This window comes from Acomys minous (assembly GCF_964271855.1).
Source record: "Acomys minous genome assembly, chromosome: 9".
Taxonomy (NCBI): domain Eukaryota; kingdom Metazoa; phylum Chordata; class Mammalia; order Rodentia; family Muridae; genus Acomys; species Acomys minous.
The window spans coordinates 3,942,892-3,958,582 of NC_140490.1; the positions used below are offsets into that span (position 1 = coordinate 3,942,892).

General features: G+C 43.7%; 1 protein-coding gene across 18 annotated transcripts in view; it reads left to right on the plus strand.

Annotated features, from left to right (window-relative positions):
* Positions 1-15,691, plus strand: part of KCNMA1 (potassium calcium-activated channel subfamily M alpha 1) — a 700,634-nt gene that overhangs the window by 384,331 nt on the left and 300,612 nt on the right. For 12 of the 18 annotated variants that reach the window (XR_014781481.1, XM_084794298.1, XM_084794299.1 and 9 more), the window contains exon 4: positions 7,707-7,730. The exons of the other annotated variants lie outside the window; for them this stretch is intronic. Coding sequence is in view for 11 of the 12 variants with exons in the window: in XM_084794298.1 (XP_084650424.1) it covers positions 7,707-7,730 (24 nt within the window). In the remaining variant the exon portion in view is untranslated. The remainder of the gene's footprint in view (positions 1-7,706; positions 7,731-15,691) is intronic. 18 annotated transcript variants of the gene reach the window in all.

The following is a 15,691-nucleotide window of genomic DNA, read 5'->3' on the forward strand; positions in this document are numbered from 1 at the left end:
TTCCAGCACGCCTTCCTTTCCACTCTGAGTTTCTATGTGTGGGATGGTTTAGGGTGCACATATTTGTTGGGAGGCTCATCTAGGCTTTGGTGAAAGGCTTCTGCTTCCATGGAGCTTGCTTTTCAGTAGAGATGGTCAAAAGTTGGGGTTTGGAGAAAATGACAGAGGGTTACTGTATTTGGAGCTTTGTGGGAAAGGGGGAAATTTGGTATGGAAATTGATGCCAAGCCAGGAGTTGCCCTCTCTATCTAGGCCTTCTCCAGAGCAGGTAGAAAGTCTGTGTTCAGCAATGGTGTGGAATGGCTGGAAATGAGTGAACCCTCTCTGGGAGCCCTGTGTCGGAATTTGCCGTAGTCTACAAGGTTTCAGATAACCTCTACTCAGTGAATTTGGAACTGTCTCTACCAAGGTGAGGGGAAGAATTCTATGTCACGTTGATAATCTGGAGAACTCTAAAAGTGAGTTTCAGGACATGATGAGATGAAAATATTTGTTTTCAGCTTCACACAGTAATGACGCTATCCTAATTTGCCTCACTGCTAATAGATACCACCTTAAGCAGAGAAAATAGATTTTACTGAATATGATCATTCTTAAGATTTAACTAAGGCTCTGAGTTCTCCTTCCTTAGGGTGGATCTTTATTCTTTTGCAAATTGCTCTAAGTAGGGCTGCCTTAAATATACACCATGATGTCATGTTGCATTTGAGCAGAAGTGGTGTCTGGATTCATACCATCTTATTGTTGCTCATGATGTGTAAATATAATTAAGAACTTCCTGAATAGGACTCCATTTGCCCAAGAGTCGAGGGCATCATCGTTAGCTCTCTACTCAACAATAATTACAAATCGTTTTTGTAATTACCTATCAACAACACACTATTTCAGGAGTTAGTGGCAAATTTTTAAAAATTTTGTGGTGATTTTCCAAAATAATCCTGATTTACACATAGGACATTTAGCAAAAGTGATGATGGACTAAGGAGGAAGGCTCAGGAAATTAAAAAAAAAAAAAAAAAAAAAAAAAAAAAAGAAAAAGAAAGTCTTGCCTCATAAACATGAGGATCTAAGTTCAAATCCTAAGAGCCGAAAAGCCTGGATGAGCGTGAGCATTTGTATTCCCAGAGCTCCTACTGACAGATGGAAAATTGTGGTGGAAGCTAGGAGAGAGCTGAATAAACACAGAAAAGGGCTTAGTGAATTCTAGGTGAGGAGAGGATGCAGGATGACTTCCCAGAAGTGGTACCCTCTGAGCTGAGTGCTCACAGTCAAATGCATTTGCATTCAAAGGTTAACAGCATAGGAGTCAAACTGCAGTGAGGCAGCCACTTGCCTGATCCCTGGGATCCTTCTCTTACTCACCAGCTAAGGCATTTCTTTAAAAGTAATTGTAATTAGCGGAGGCAGAGGCAGGTGGATCTCTGTGAGTTTGAGGCCAGACTGGTCTACAAAGCAAGTCCAGGACAGCCGAGGCTACACAGAGAGACCATGTCCCACTCCCCACCCTCCCCCCCCAAAAAAAAGTAATTGTAATTGTAATTTGCAAAGGCCTCAAATGCTCTGGATGCCTAACTAGTTTGTCACCGGGTCAAGCTGTTCTGGTTGCTCATTACTACATGGAAAGGTGGAAGCTCCAGACATTTTAAGATCCCAAGCCACCTGCTGGTGAAGTTCCAGGTGGCCGGCAGCAGTGGGACATGCTCTATTTCAGGAAGGGCTGCATCTGCTCTTTCTGCTTGCTCATCTGCTAGGCGTTCAGTTCCAGGAGCTTTTTAGGCTTTGCGCATTTCTCTGTTCTTCCTTCATCTCTCACAGAAAGAAGGGGCACCCGTGGCCATGTTCTTTGTGGAGTCTTCAGTAGTCCAAGGATTCATCTTCATGGCCTCATTTTGTGCCTGGACTTTACTTCCAACAGTATTGGCCAGAACAAGTGCAGACAGAGTAGGCACCGCCCCTGGGCCTCTCTCTCCTTCTACCTTGCCCCCATCTGTGAGTCCATGATTGATATTTATGGGCGGAGCCCTTTTCCGTGGCTGCTCCTCATGGAGGTAGACTGTCATAGCTTCTGGCATCTTAAGTAGTGTTTGGCTTCTCAGTGGGCTTAGATAAGCTTGAATAGCAACTACAGGTAGCTTTATGGCCGCCTGACAGTGGCAGCGTTGCCCAGCCTCACGCTGCTCGGCTTCTGCTTACCTCAGCAGATTGCTGTGGTCTCTTCATCCCAGGAGTGACCTTATCACATTTTGTGTTAATGACTTTGTTTATTGACAGTTGATTTTGTCTTGAGGGCTTGTCTCTGAGAATCCATATGGTAAGTAAATGTTGCTTTTGTTTAAATGAATGTCCTTTTGAGACAGCTGATGCTGGCATGCATCTCTGCAGCTTCCTATGCATCTCTGCAGTTTCCTACGCCGCCTTTGTGCATTTTCTATGCACCCACTGTGGGCTTTCTACAGAAACCCACTTGCAGATTTTTCAATAGGCCCTGCTCTTTAAACCACAAATAGACATTACGTTGGCTCCTCGATACATTAAAGGCAAACAGGTGGACAGATTTTTTTTACATGTGTTTTGCCTTATGTATTCATGTGCACTCTGCCTGTACAGTGCCTGTGGAGACCAGAGGAGACTGTCAGAACCTCTAGATCTGGCATTGCAGAGAGTTGTGAGCTGTTGGGAATTGAACCCTTGTACTCTGCAAGAGTAAACTTGTTAAATGATAATTTAATCTCATACATAATAGCTTTATACTTACAAGAGGAATATAAAAGCTGTACAGCATTTCCATGTGTACCACCATATCTCCAATAATTTCTTGTTACGTAGCAATAGTTCATTGTCACAACAGGAAGCAGTGGCACACGCTGGTAATGTGAGGGGACTTTGCCAGCTGCCGGTAATATGAGGGGACTTTGCCAGCTGCTGGTAACATGAGGGGACTTTGCCAGCTGCTGGTAACGTGAGGGGACTTTGCCAGCTGTCCGCTATTTTGTTTTGCTTGTTTGACATGGAGAGTGATGATGCTTTGCCCCTTGTTGATTTGTGTTACCAACTCCCCAGTCAGCAAACAAAATTCCCCTGGCAGCACCAAGTACCTTTCTTGTGAGGAACTGAATTTGAGAAAAAAGAGAGAGAGAGAGAGAGAGAGAGAGAGAGAGAGAGAGAGAGAGAGAGAGAGAGAGAGAGAAAAGCAACTTTACAAAGATACACTAAAGTTTACACGTTAGTAGATTTTGGAATGGTGAAAATTTCAAAATGTTGTTTAAAATCCAACAAGAGAATGGTTGGTATTCAGACAAGTGCATTTAGACATAGGGTCATAGGTTTAAAAATTTTAAACCTATTTTTACTTTTGCGGCTTTACCAAGCCTTCACGATGAAAGCATTCTTGAATCCTTGCTGATTTCCATTAATCCATATGAAACTGTTATCTATGGACTAGTGAGTGATCCCTCTTTGATATTTGCTCATTGGGGACTGCTGACATACATGGGTGTGTGAAGGTCCCATAGGTTCGCAGTGAGACGGCAGGGGAAAGCAAAGCCTGAGCTGTGTCTGCTCACGGCGTTGCTGGAGCATGCAGGGAGGGGCTCTTAACAGTCTTTGCTGGCTGCCATTTCTATCCCAGAAATTCTGTGGTCACTTGGGGAAGTGCTTTGATGTTACTTCATATTATTCCATTTGCTGGCTGTGTATGAGTTTGTCTGTGACTGAGGCCAGCAGAGAGGAGGACTCAGCCTTTGTTGGGTTTTCCTATTTGTATTCATGTGGGAGAGAAAGGGGCAGCTCAGAATAATCCCCCAATTCTTCTCAAACCTGGAGGAACTTCCTCCATCCTTTACAGGTAACAGCTACAAAGGTTGTTTTCAACGTAAGATCTGCTACAGCAGTGGTTCTCCACCTTCCTAAGGCTGTAACCCTCTAATACAGTTCCTCATGCTGTGGTGACAACTCCCAACCATGAAATTACTTCCTTGCTACTTCATAACTGTAATTGCGCTACTTTATTAATCATAATATAAATATCTGTGTCTTTCTGATGGTCTTAGGTGACCCCTGTGAAACTGTCATTTGACCCCCAAAGGGGTTCCAGTCCACAGGTTGAGAACCACTGTGTTACAGTGTTCTGGATGGTAGGGGTGTGTGGAGACAAAAGACCCAAAAAGAACCAACCCGCAACAGTGTTCCTTCACTTTGAGCAATCCCTGGCTGGATGTCTACTAAGCATCTTAGTTGTTATGGATATGAGGAAATCTCCTTCTGTTTCCATGGTGACCACAAGGCACCAGGTCTTCTGCTCTCTAAGGCCACAGACAGAGGGACTCACATGGTCTATGCAACAGGGACACAACGCTCTCCTATTTCTGCTTCATGAACTGAGGGGATAGAGTTCCCATCATGGTTACACTTGAAAGTTGAGCTTAAATGGACATAAATGCACTCGGTTGCTCTTTAAAGAGGAGGCACTCTCTGAAAATGTCACCTTCCTTCTTCCTCATAGGATGGAAAGAAAGTCTCACTCTAAGATTAAGTATTTCAGGTGTTCTTGGAGCTGAAATGTACAAGCTTCAAAAGGACTAGGGTTGTGATTATCACTTGGTTTCTATCCTATAAGTACCACTTTCACCCATGGTTCTGATGGCATAACTAAGTCTTTAGGAAATGAGTTGGGGAGGCAGAGGAAGTGCCAGCCATACCTTCTCTGTGTGCCTAAGTATGGACACATGCAGTGCACCTGTCATTGTAGGGATGTGCCTGTCTGGACAGCTGTCCCTGATCAAAGTGTAGAAGGATGCTCAGAAACAGGCATAGAGGGCCACTGTGGTTCAGGCATGGTGATATTATGAGCCTGTCCCTAAAGAAACCCTGACAATGCCAGTCTCTGAAGAAAGCTATTCCCCAAGATGGCATTAGTTGTCCTACAGCAAAGAATTTTTCCTTAGGGTTTGCATAGGTTGGGACTGAAGAGACGGATTAAAGGTTAACAGCACAGACTTAGGTTTGGTTCCTAGCATCCACTTAGCATCTCACAACTGTCTATAACTCCAGTTCTAGAACCTTATGCCTTCTTCTAGCCTTTCCCAGGTAGCTGGTGCACATCCATCCATGCATCCATCCATCCATATATACATACATAAATACATACATACATACATACATATATCCATCCATCCATCCATCCATCCATCCATCCATCCATATATCCATCCATCCATGCATCCATATATCCATCCATCCATCCATCCATGCATCCATGCATCCATATATCCATCCATCCATACATACATACATACATGCATGCATGCATGCATCCATCCATCCATCATCCATGCATCCATGCATCCATCCATATATACATACATACATACATACATACATACATACATACATCCGTACATACATACATACATATATCCATCCATCCATCCATCCATCCATGCATCCATATATCCATCCATCCATCCATCCATACATACATATATACATGCATGCATCCATTCATCCATCCATCCATCTATCCATATATACATACGTACATACATACATGCATGCATCCATCCATCCATCCATCCATCCATACATACATGCAGGCAAACATTCATACACATAAACTTTTAAGAATGCAAGATAACTTTTTTCTTCTGGGATTTAATTTGATGAACTTGCCTCTCCTGTGCAATGAAGTTTCTGTCAGCTACCTGTTTTCTCTAGGATGAAGGCCAAGCGTGCTACTAGTAGGCACACGGATGCTTCACCATCTTCTGTCTATCCTCAATTCTTGCTGGTCCTACAAGCCGCTAGGCTCCGCAGTAGTGTGAGGTTCTGTGTCCTGTTGTACATGCAAGCCTTTGCCCACACTTAGCCCCCAACTTCTGCACCTCAGCCCACCTTCTCCTCCAGATCAGTGTCTGTTCAGTATTCAGAATCCAGAGATGGTCCTCTTGTTCCAGAGACTGGAGTTTATTGCTTGGGTTTGTGATCATTGTAGGTCCTGTGGGCCACTGTCAGAGCACTTACCATTGACTCGTTCATTTCTCTCACCATCCCCAATGAGTAGCATGTCAGTGAGGAGTTGGAAGTCCAGAGAGATACACAGCTTGCCTGCAGCCAGGAAATGTATTTAGCAGAACCTTGAAGCAAGCCTCCCTTGACTGTACTGTTCTGGAGCAGCAACTGTGTTTCACTGAGTTCCGTGTCCTTCTGATGGGTTGGGGTGTCTGTCACTAAAGAGCTCTGGAGATACCTGTTGAATCAATAGTCTTGTGTGTCCCGTCTGGCTGTATTTATCCTTATCTTCTGGTGGGACTTGGGGCCTAGAGGGTGCTCTGCTCCCAGTGTGTGTGTGACAGGCAGATACTGTGTCCTGCCTGTTTACAGTGTCCAAGTCTATCACAGCTGCCACCGTAGTCCTCACAAGCTCTGATCCCCAGAGAAGCATATTCAAAGGAATACTTTACAAACGCTAAACTTAATTCCTCCTTCTCCGTCCAGCTGGAGAGTGCTATGGGAGAGGAATTCATTGCTAGGGTTATAGCTTATAGCATAGACCTCCCTGAACTGTGCTCAATATGTTTGCGGTCATAGGAGGCACAACAAGCAGTCGGGGGCGGGCGGGGGGGGGGGGAGACCAGGATTCTGTGGGGCAGGCAGCTGTTAAACAGCACTCAGCTAGCTGTTGTGTTGTTGACATTTGATGGGAGCTTGGTGCCTCTCCTCAGTCAGTGCTGCTTTCATTCTTTGAAGAAAAACTTTTAAGTGCTTGCCTTGAAAATGATTTCTATGAACATACATTAAAAAAAAATAGACTTGGTGTCATGTGTTTATAATCCAAGTATGGGGGCGGGGCGGAGCAGGCTGATCCTGGGGCCTGCTAGTCAGTTAGCTTATCCTGCTGGGTGAGTTGCAGACCAGAGGGAGACCCTGAGGAACAACACCCAAGCTTGTCCTCTGGCCTCCACAGCAAAAAATGCCCAGGTATGTACACAGAGACAGACAGAGACAGGGACAGACAGGGAAAAGAACCTAAACGTTTCAAATGCGTATTTATTTGCTGCTTAGTCACTTTCAATTCAAGGAATGTGTCAATCCATGTCACTTCTGTCCAAGGTTCCATTCTCCAAATATGGTGTAAGAGGGAAAAAATGGCTTCACTGGGAGTGGGTTAAAGCTACAGGGCATACGTGGCTTTTAGGGGTGATGTTGCTGTTCATGAACTTTCGGTTGTCAACACATTGTTCTGCCTGGAGATTCCCCCATGAACTCTGAAACCACAACGTGAAGGACGTTGGCACTTAAATGTCTCTTATTTATCTACCTAACCTGAGCCCTGCTTTTGAAATAAACTATCCCAACAGGAAATCATGGTGTGTATCATTATGTCACCAATACCTTGCTCCTCCCAAATATTCAAAACATCTAAACAATTACAGCAGGTGTCGTGAGGTTATTTGCCAAATCAAATAAAAAAGACACTGTATGAAAACACACGCATATGAAGGGCTGACCAAGGAAACCCACACAAGCAAAGCAACAGTCATTCTGTCCTTCCTTCCCCTGTCTCTCCCCTTGTGGGCCCCAAAGCTGCCTCTTCTCGTGTGAAATGCCAGCGCTCTGTACGGTGTTCTGTTTAGAGTGGTTTGAACCTTTTTCTGCCCATGTCTGTCATTGCTGAAGTAACTCGCCTCTCTCATATGACTCTCACCCAGGAGCCGCACAGCAGACTCTTTGATGTAGGTCTTTTCTGCATGGCAGCCAAGACCAAGCGTGGTTTTCATTGCATGCTGCAACCTCACCCCTCTGGTTGTTGCCTCCAGGTTCAGTAGATCCTTTCCCTGCACTGCCCATGCATGTGACGTGCTTTTCCTGGTAGCTCTGAATGTAGCCAGCACTGGACGCATGCGTGGAATTAAAACAGCGAGCATTCCTACACACTGGAGAGCTGGGATATACGATTCCTCTTAGACATCCTTGCGGGCCCTCAGAATGTTCGTATTTCCCCCAAAGCCACTCCGTGCCATGGAAATTCAAGACTGGTGCAGTAGGAAAGAGATAACTAAGCCTCGTGTCAGGCTGGTGCCAGGTGCAAGGCTCATGACCAGGCATTCAGAATCAAAGATCTATTTCTAAGTAGCAGCTTTCCTGAATGGGTCGGTTCAGTGCCTCCCCAGCTCAGCATGGATGTGCTCACAGTGCCCAGGGTTCCCACCTCTTCTCATGGCTTCCCGAACAATATTTCTTATTTTGGTTTGCTTAGATTTGATAAATACATCAACTTGATTATTTAAAAAAGAATACCTCCTTGTAAGATAAATTCCCCCCAAGAAATACAATTATTTGCCATGCTCATATGTAGCTCGTTGTATTTAGCAATACCACTAATTCAGCTTTAAAATATATAAAAGGATAGTAGTATAAAGGATATTCATGGCCACTGAGGCACGTTGGCACTTTATTCAGCATTATTGATTAATAACGATGATCGCTTTCTCTCCCCATCACAACACTAGAGGACCGGTGATGAGTTTCTTTAAATGTGCTTTTAATTATTTTTTAAATCGTTATTATGACATGTCTACTTTGTCTTTCTGTCTTGTATTCTCGGGTGGACTTTTGTAAAATCTGGCTGCTGGGGATCTTGCTGGATGCGTGGCTGGTGTTTATTTCATATAAGTAGCTGTTTTAAGTTGCAGATGAACTGGGCTGCAAAGTTAGGGAAGCAAAAGGCAGAGTGTCATGTGGCCCTGGCCAGCTGCAGTGGGAGGGGAGAGCTGCCCAGGCCTAACTTGCCAGCACGCTTAGACTAACACTGTGCAATTTAGCAGGTAGAATAAAACAGAAATGAAGGCCTCTTGCTTCCTCCTCATCCCCTTTTGAATTTCCATTTTTCTTATATCTGAGGGCTTAGCAGAGTTAAGCTCCTTCTACCCTCCATTGCATTGGGTATATCCTACTACCCCACCGAAGGCAGGGCTTTGCTTAGAATTTTAAACGTATTTTTTGGGTAACCACTAAAGAGATCCTTTGAGTATATTTTCCTTTCTGAAAGGAGCCTGGATAGAATTAGATGACAGTGGCGCTTGCTCAGGCAGGTGATTCTGACCCAGAAGCAGAAGCACTCACCGTTAGGAGAGCTTCCATCTCGGCCTCTGGGAAAGGAACCCTCTGAGTCTCACTGAGAGGCTCTTCAGAATAGAAATAGCTCTCTTTGTTCCTGGAAACACACGTTGCTTCCTGCTACAGTGATGAGATGTCTGCAGGGAGACGGGGACAAGGGACGAGAGGGCCCATTCACAGGGGCAGAGGAAACAGTCCTGAGAAGTCAGCGCCTGGGGCGTCCTCAACCACAGGGCTGTGCTTTCACCGGGATGCAGAAAACAACACTAGAGAGAAAGCAGAGGCAGCCATAACACCGCAAGGAGCAGCAGCAGGGTGAAGCTTCCTGCTTTTAGCTCACAGTGCTTCGCTCTAAATTTAGATCCAGAGGCCGAGGGCACACCATCGAGAACATGGTAAGAGTCATCTCTGCGGCCTGGAGAGATAAAATGAATTCTGATAAGTAAATGACTTCCAGTGCGTATCGGCTGCAAGAGAGAAAGGAAAAGAATCCTCCCTGAGCTAAGACATTGATTCCATGAAGTGGATAAAAAGATACTTGGAAATATGATTATGCGAGTATAGGGCTGGGAGTATAAGGAATTCTCTGGGCCCTGTTAATGATGACACCTAACTTGTCTCACAGATTCCTTGTTGTTTTGTGTTTTTTTTGTTGTTGTTGTTTTTGTTTTTTTTGTTCTCCACTGCCCAGGTTGCTTTATGACATTCCTAAGAGATTACTCTCCCTTCCTTGTGATCAGCGGATTCATGACCGCTAATCAGCAACATCTCAGACTGTCCTTTCTGGCTGTGACGCTGCAGGCCCTGTGAAAAACTCCTAAATAGGAACGCTCAGGAAAACATCCACACCTCTGCAGTCAGCCAAAGCAGAGCTAACAGGAGAGCTATTTTATTTCCTTCTGCAATAAAGCTCTAATTGTTTTCTGTGCTGGATGTCAACAAGGCTGGGGCCAGTTCTATCCTAGTGTCTTAAATTTATTCCCAGTTACAAAACAACCCTGGAATACTACAAGGAAAGCTGTCACCAGCCACTAGTGTCACAGAATCCATCCAGGCTGAGTGCATGTGTTACTGGACATTGCACTCAGACTTTTTAGTCTTCGAGGAAAGGCAACAGATAAAGGGAAGTGCTATTGCCAGTGCCTGATGCTGCCAGGGCTCCTAACACCAGGACTAGGGGGACCCTAGTCATTGTCATTGTCATTGTAGACCTTGAGTGGACTGCTCTAGTGTACACATGGTTAGGAGGTGTTAGGACAGGAACTACAGGATGAGTTAGCTAGTCAGTCAGTCAGTCAGTCAGTCAGTCAGTCAGTCAGTCAGTGAGTCAGTCAGTCAGTGAGTGAGTTAGTTGAACTTCCCACTCTAAGCCCTTGCAGGTAAAATTAGAATGAAATGTTGGCAAAGGCAAGGTCTCAAGACCATGGGAGAGGACCTAAGTAGCGAACCAGTGAGTGACCTCCACGTGTCAAAGTCTGACACCTGGAGAAGGCTCACAGAGGACTGTTTGACCTCCACCTATCACAGCAGCTGGAAGTCATAGTTATTTAAAAGCTTATTTTGTGATGACATGCCAGCGCACTTGGTCAGGCTCATCCTCTGGGGCTGTTTGTGGTATGTAAAGGCCTCGTGTTTTCCTTTCACAACAGTCACCTCCATATGCAAGTATGAGAGCTTATTTGAGAAACACTGACTCTCAGCTACATTATGTCTCTTTTTTTCAAGGCTGTTTTCTTCATGAGTGGGGCCCTTGAATCATCGCTTACCAGCGTGTAGCTGTGGCTACCTGTTGGTTTTCACCATTTAGAAGTGAGTGTTCATGAACCTCTTAGCACAATGTGTGATGCTTAGTGTCCAGACAGAAGACACAGGGGCAGAAAGCATGGCATTTGATCAATCCTCCTGACCTAGTCAAGGCAGGTGTAAGATGAACATGGTCTCGGGCCAGTGTCTTCCTCCAGCCGCTCACCCACATGCCAGCCTGTGTGTCTGAGTCCACAGCTCTTTGTCCTTATCTGGGACTTTTCCTCTGACCTCCAGTATTTTGCCTTACTAAGCTATCCTGTTTGGCAGAACGACTGGAGGTGGTGTTGGGGTCGGGGCAGAGCATGTCTGTGGTGCAGGGCTCTGGGGGTGTATGTGCGCATGCCCGTTTGTGTGTGCCTGCTACCCAAACCTCCTGAGCCCTGTCCTTGAGGGGCTCCCCAGGTGTATCTGGAGCATACATCTCATAAAGATGCATTTAGTACTAAGTAAATAATCTTTTATATCTCTCCTCTTCTAGATAAATGAGACTGCTAAAGGGGAGATGGCTAGAACACATGGAGGTAGAGAAGTGGGTGACTAGAAGGCATCTATTGTAATTACACTGGCAATTTAGTAAAAAACTGCAGCAAGCTGCTCTTGTTTGGCAAGACTCATATTATATATATAATAGGTTAACTCTGATTTAGTACATAAAAGTTGCTGGCAAATATGAATGCTAATTCCACTCTGGTAACAACGGTGATTGAAATAATTGTAGTCTGTAGTCAAGCTAGAGAAAATAAGCATTAGTGGGCCACTTTATCTTGGAAGAATGCATTTCTGGGAGTTCAGCTGGAAGAGATTATTTAGGAAGAGTTTAGCTTGTTCATTCCTTTGCCTCTCCTACACATGCAGATTAAGCCAACAGGGTAAATGGAGCCTAAAGACCTGGGAGGAAGAGTGTCCAGCCTCCTGCGAGCCACTCATGAAAGTGACCCAAGGCTTTCACTGTTATGACATCTTGGTTAATTACTTAGTATTTATAACACTGTATGGCTGTCTTCCTGGGAATACAATTTTCCCATGTTTCTCCTTTAATTTTATTCAAAATTAATATCCTGACATACAGACTCTCACCATGTGGTAGTGAGCTCTCCAGTCAAGAGCTTCCCACACATCCTACTGAGTGTTTGCATCACATCGGTGCATTTCATAAGGATCCAGCAATATAGACGTAAGTGGGAAAACAGAGCATGATTTCAAATCCTCTCAGTTTCCGTTCTTTGCATCACTACGTCTGGGGGTATTTCCATTGGCAGTTGCCAGTAACCGCCATCACATTACTTAGTTGTAAATACAAGTATCATTGATTGAATACATAGTCAAATTATTTTCTCCTTACAGGGTCTTTAAAATTTGTCTCCTTATCCCCAGTTAGCAGGCAAGGAAACCAAGGCTTGGAGAGGTCATATTACCTCTACAGTGCAGTACAGGTGATAGACAACAGAGCTAGGATTTCAAGCTAAATCTGTCCAACTTTTAAACAACCCAATTGCCCGTTGCTGATGAGGTTGACTTGTAATGCTCGTGTCTTGCTTTTAACAGATTCAGGTGCATTTGTGTATAGAGTGAGGGTGAATACAAACACAGAAAAGATACTGTTCCAGTTTTTGTTTTGTTTTTGGTTACCAACCAAAGCAATAGTTCATCATGAAGGGAATCCAGGGCAGGGGCTCAAGCAGGAATCTGAAGACAAGAACTGAAACAGAGGCCATGGAGGAATGCAGCTTGCTGGCTTGTTTCCCTTGGCTTGCTCACTAACCTCAGGCCCACCTGCCCAGGGATGCACTGCCTGCAAGTGGGCTGGGCCTTCCTACATCAGCTAGTAATTTAGAGAATGCTTTCACGGCACAGCCATTGGCCAATCTGATGGAGGCACAGCCATAGGCCAATCTGATGGAGGCATAGCCATCGGCTAATCTGTTGGAGGCAGTTCCTTAATTGAGATTGTCTTCCCAATACATCTATGTTTGTATCAAGTTGACAAACACTAAGCAGCACAGATACTGAATTCTTTTTTAGAGAGCATTTAAACTGCTCCATAAGAAAGTAGCAAAGCTCTTAACACCTTATTTTGTGACAACAAGTTATCTGTTGTGTTTCATTGAGAAATCTAACGTGTAAGAAACTGGCATGTTTTGTCTCTTTGTCAGCAATCTGTATCGTTTCCTTTGTCTCCTAGAAGAATGCTTTATTCTTAGGACTAATTGCTCAGGTAGGCACCCTGTGCCATGCAGATGCTCTCAGATCCACTGCTGTCACTGTTGCTCAAATTTCAAGATTACAGAGGCCACAAGGACTCAACAGAGCAGCAACGCCTCACATATCACCCATCTGTACACCCCTGTTTATCTTGGCACAGTTAGAATGATCTATGTGTTAATCGCATTTTATCATTGAGCACAAGCATAATTAAAAGCTGCTGTCAGGAAGATGAATAAATTATCGACACAAACCATAGCGAAGGACTTTCTGGTAAAGCCATTTAACACGTGGCCTTAGGATCTGGGTAGATCCATAGAGTGGCTGAGAGTATTTCCTGTTTACATTAAAACAATTGCAACATTCTTTAAGAAAAATCTAAAACAAGTGCAGTGTCTAAGAACAATACATTGAGATTTTTAAATAAACAAAGAGCCCATTTGATGTAATTATCATTAGCTTTGATGAAGCATCAGTTACAACCCACATGTCAAAGACAGTGGCCTAGAAGACACCTGCCTTAAAGATGTTCTTGGATGAAGTCCTAATGTCAATGGACAGAAGAGACTTTATTCTGTGTATTTAAAAATATATGTAAACTATACTACATTTTAAAATATATGCCCCACCCTGGTATTAGGAAGGCAAACTTTTTCATTTTAGATTTGCTTACTTTTACTTTGCGTGCGCGTATGTCTGTGACCACATGTGTGCATGCAGCATTGGTGAAGTCCAGAGAAGGGCTTGATCCTTTGGAACGGGAGTTGCAGGCAGTTGTTAGCCGCAGTGTAGGCTCTGGGAACTAAACCTCTGTCTTCTGAAAGAGGCACAAGTGCTGTCAACTCCTAAATCGTCTCTCCAACCCTGAAAGATGAAACTCTTCAGTGTATAACTGAGCCGGTGCTTAAAAGGGGGTATTAAGAAAAGTAAAAAGATGCAAAGACAGATACAACTTGGGTTTGTCCAGGACCTGGGATGCGTCATGGTCCACTTAGATTAATGATCAATTAGCATCCAAATGATTAATTAGCATCATGTCACTCATACTAAGTCCACTATTATTATGAGTTCATTTTTTTGAGACCTGAATTATGTGAAGAATAACACTGTTTAATGGTTCGGGGTATACAGCAAAAACCTACTTATCTTTTAAAATTAGTCTTGAGGGTCTGGGTATTCAGGCACATGTCATCCTAACTAGGACACAGGTAAAGTGAAGCACTCATTTTGGCCAAAATATCCAGACATTACCAAGAATAAGAACCCCGCACAATAGGGATTTCTGTACTCACCAGTGGCTGTAGACGAGTTCTATAGAATCTATGTCTAAATGATGCCATCTTTTCTTTTACTTTGATTAGATAAGATGGTATGCAAAGTTTATTAGTCCTCCAGTCCATGGTTAGAAAGGAACATACAAGGCTTCAAATACTATCAGCTTTTATGATATTCATTTTGTTTGTTTTTTGATTTTTTTTAACTGTCTCCTATAGCCAAGGAGTCCTCTAATTCACCAAAGATGATCTCTAAATTTTGATGTTCTTTAACCTCTACAGATGAGAGAGAGAGAGAGAGAGAGAGAGAGAGAGAGACAGACAGACAGACAGACAGACAGACAGACAGACAGACAGACAGAGACACAGAGAGAATAAGACAGAGACTATAGGTTGGAATAGTTTTCAGAATGAAAACCAAAAATGTGTCCTATATAAATGTATAAGTTTATAAGTTGGAAGGCAGTTTCCAGTTTCTCTATAGATGGAACCTATCTGTTTCAAGAAGCAGTCAGAGTCCCAGAGAGACTTCCTTGGGCTAACTAATATTTCATATGCCCACCTTGAAAGAAAAATGTTGGATATAGTTTAGACAGACAGCTACACAAACATGAAGTCCATCAGCAGACTCCCTTGTTTTGACACGAGCCTCTTAGGGTGCTCTGTTGAAACTGGACACTGCCTTTCATGTTTCCAGGACATGGCACCTCATCTGGAACGGCAGTTCAGGGTTACAGTAAGCTTACTTGAGTCTCATCCCAACTTAATCCACTCAGTTGTATGAGCTCGAGTTGATATTGGAGTCTCTGATTTTTCTGCTTGTAAATCACCGATTTTTAACAAAATACGTATTTTATCAAATCCTCTTGTAAGGATCAAATCCATTAGTATGTGTAAATCTTTACAGTTGAGTTGAAGAAGGCTTGGGTATAAACTTAATGAGGCACTTTCTATTCCCAGATAAATTCACCTGTGAGGATCTGGAGAGATGGCACAGTGGTTAGGAGCATTGGCTGCTTTCCCAGAGGACCTGGGTTCAATTTCCAGCACCCACGTGGTGGCTAATAACCATCTGTGATGCTAGTTTCAGGAGATCTGGTGCCATCTTCTGGCCTCTACAGGCATTGCATGCACACAGTACACAGATATGCATATAGGCAAAATAAAAATGAATAAATCATTTTAAGTATATACTCTAACATCCATTTAAAAATAAAGAAACTCGTAGATGAAGGAAGGTCTGTAAAGACAAGTTATCTCATGAGTCCAGCTTTTAGGCTGGCCTTGAAAGCTGT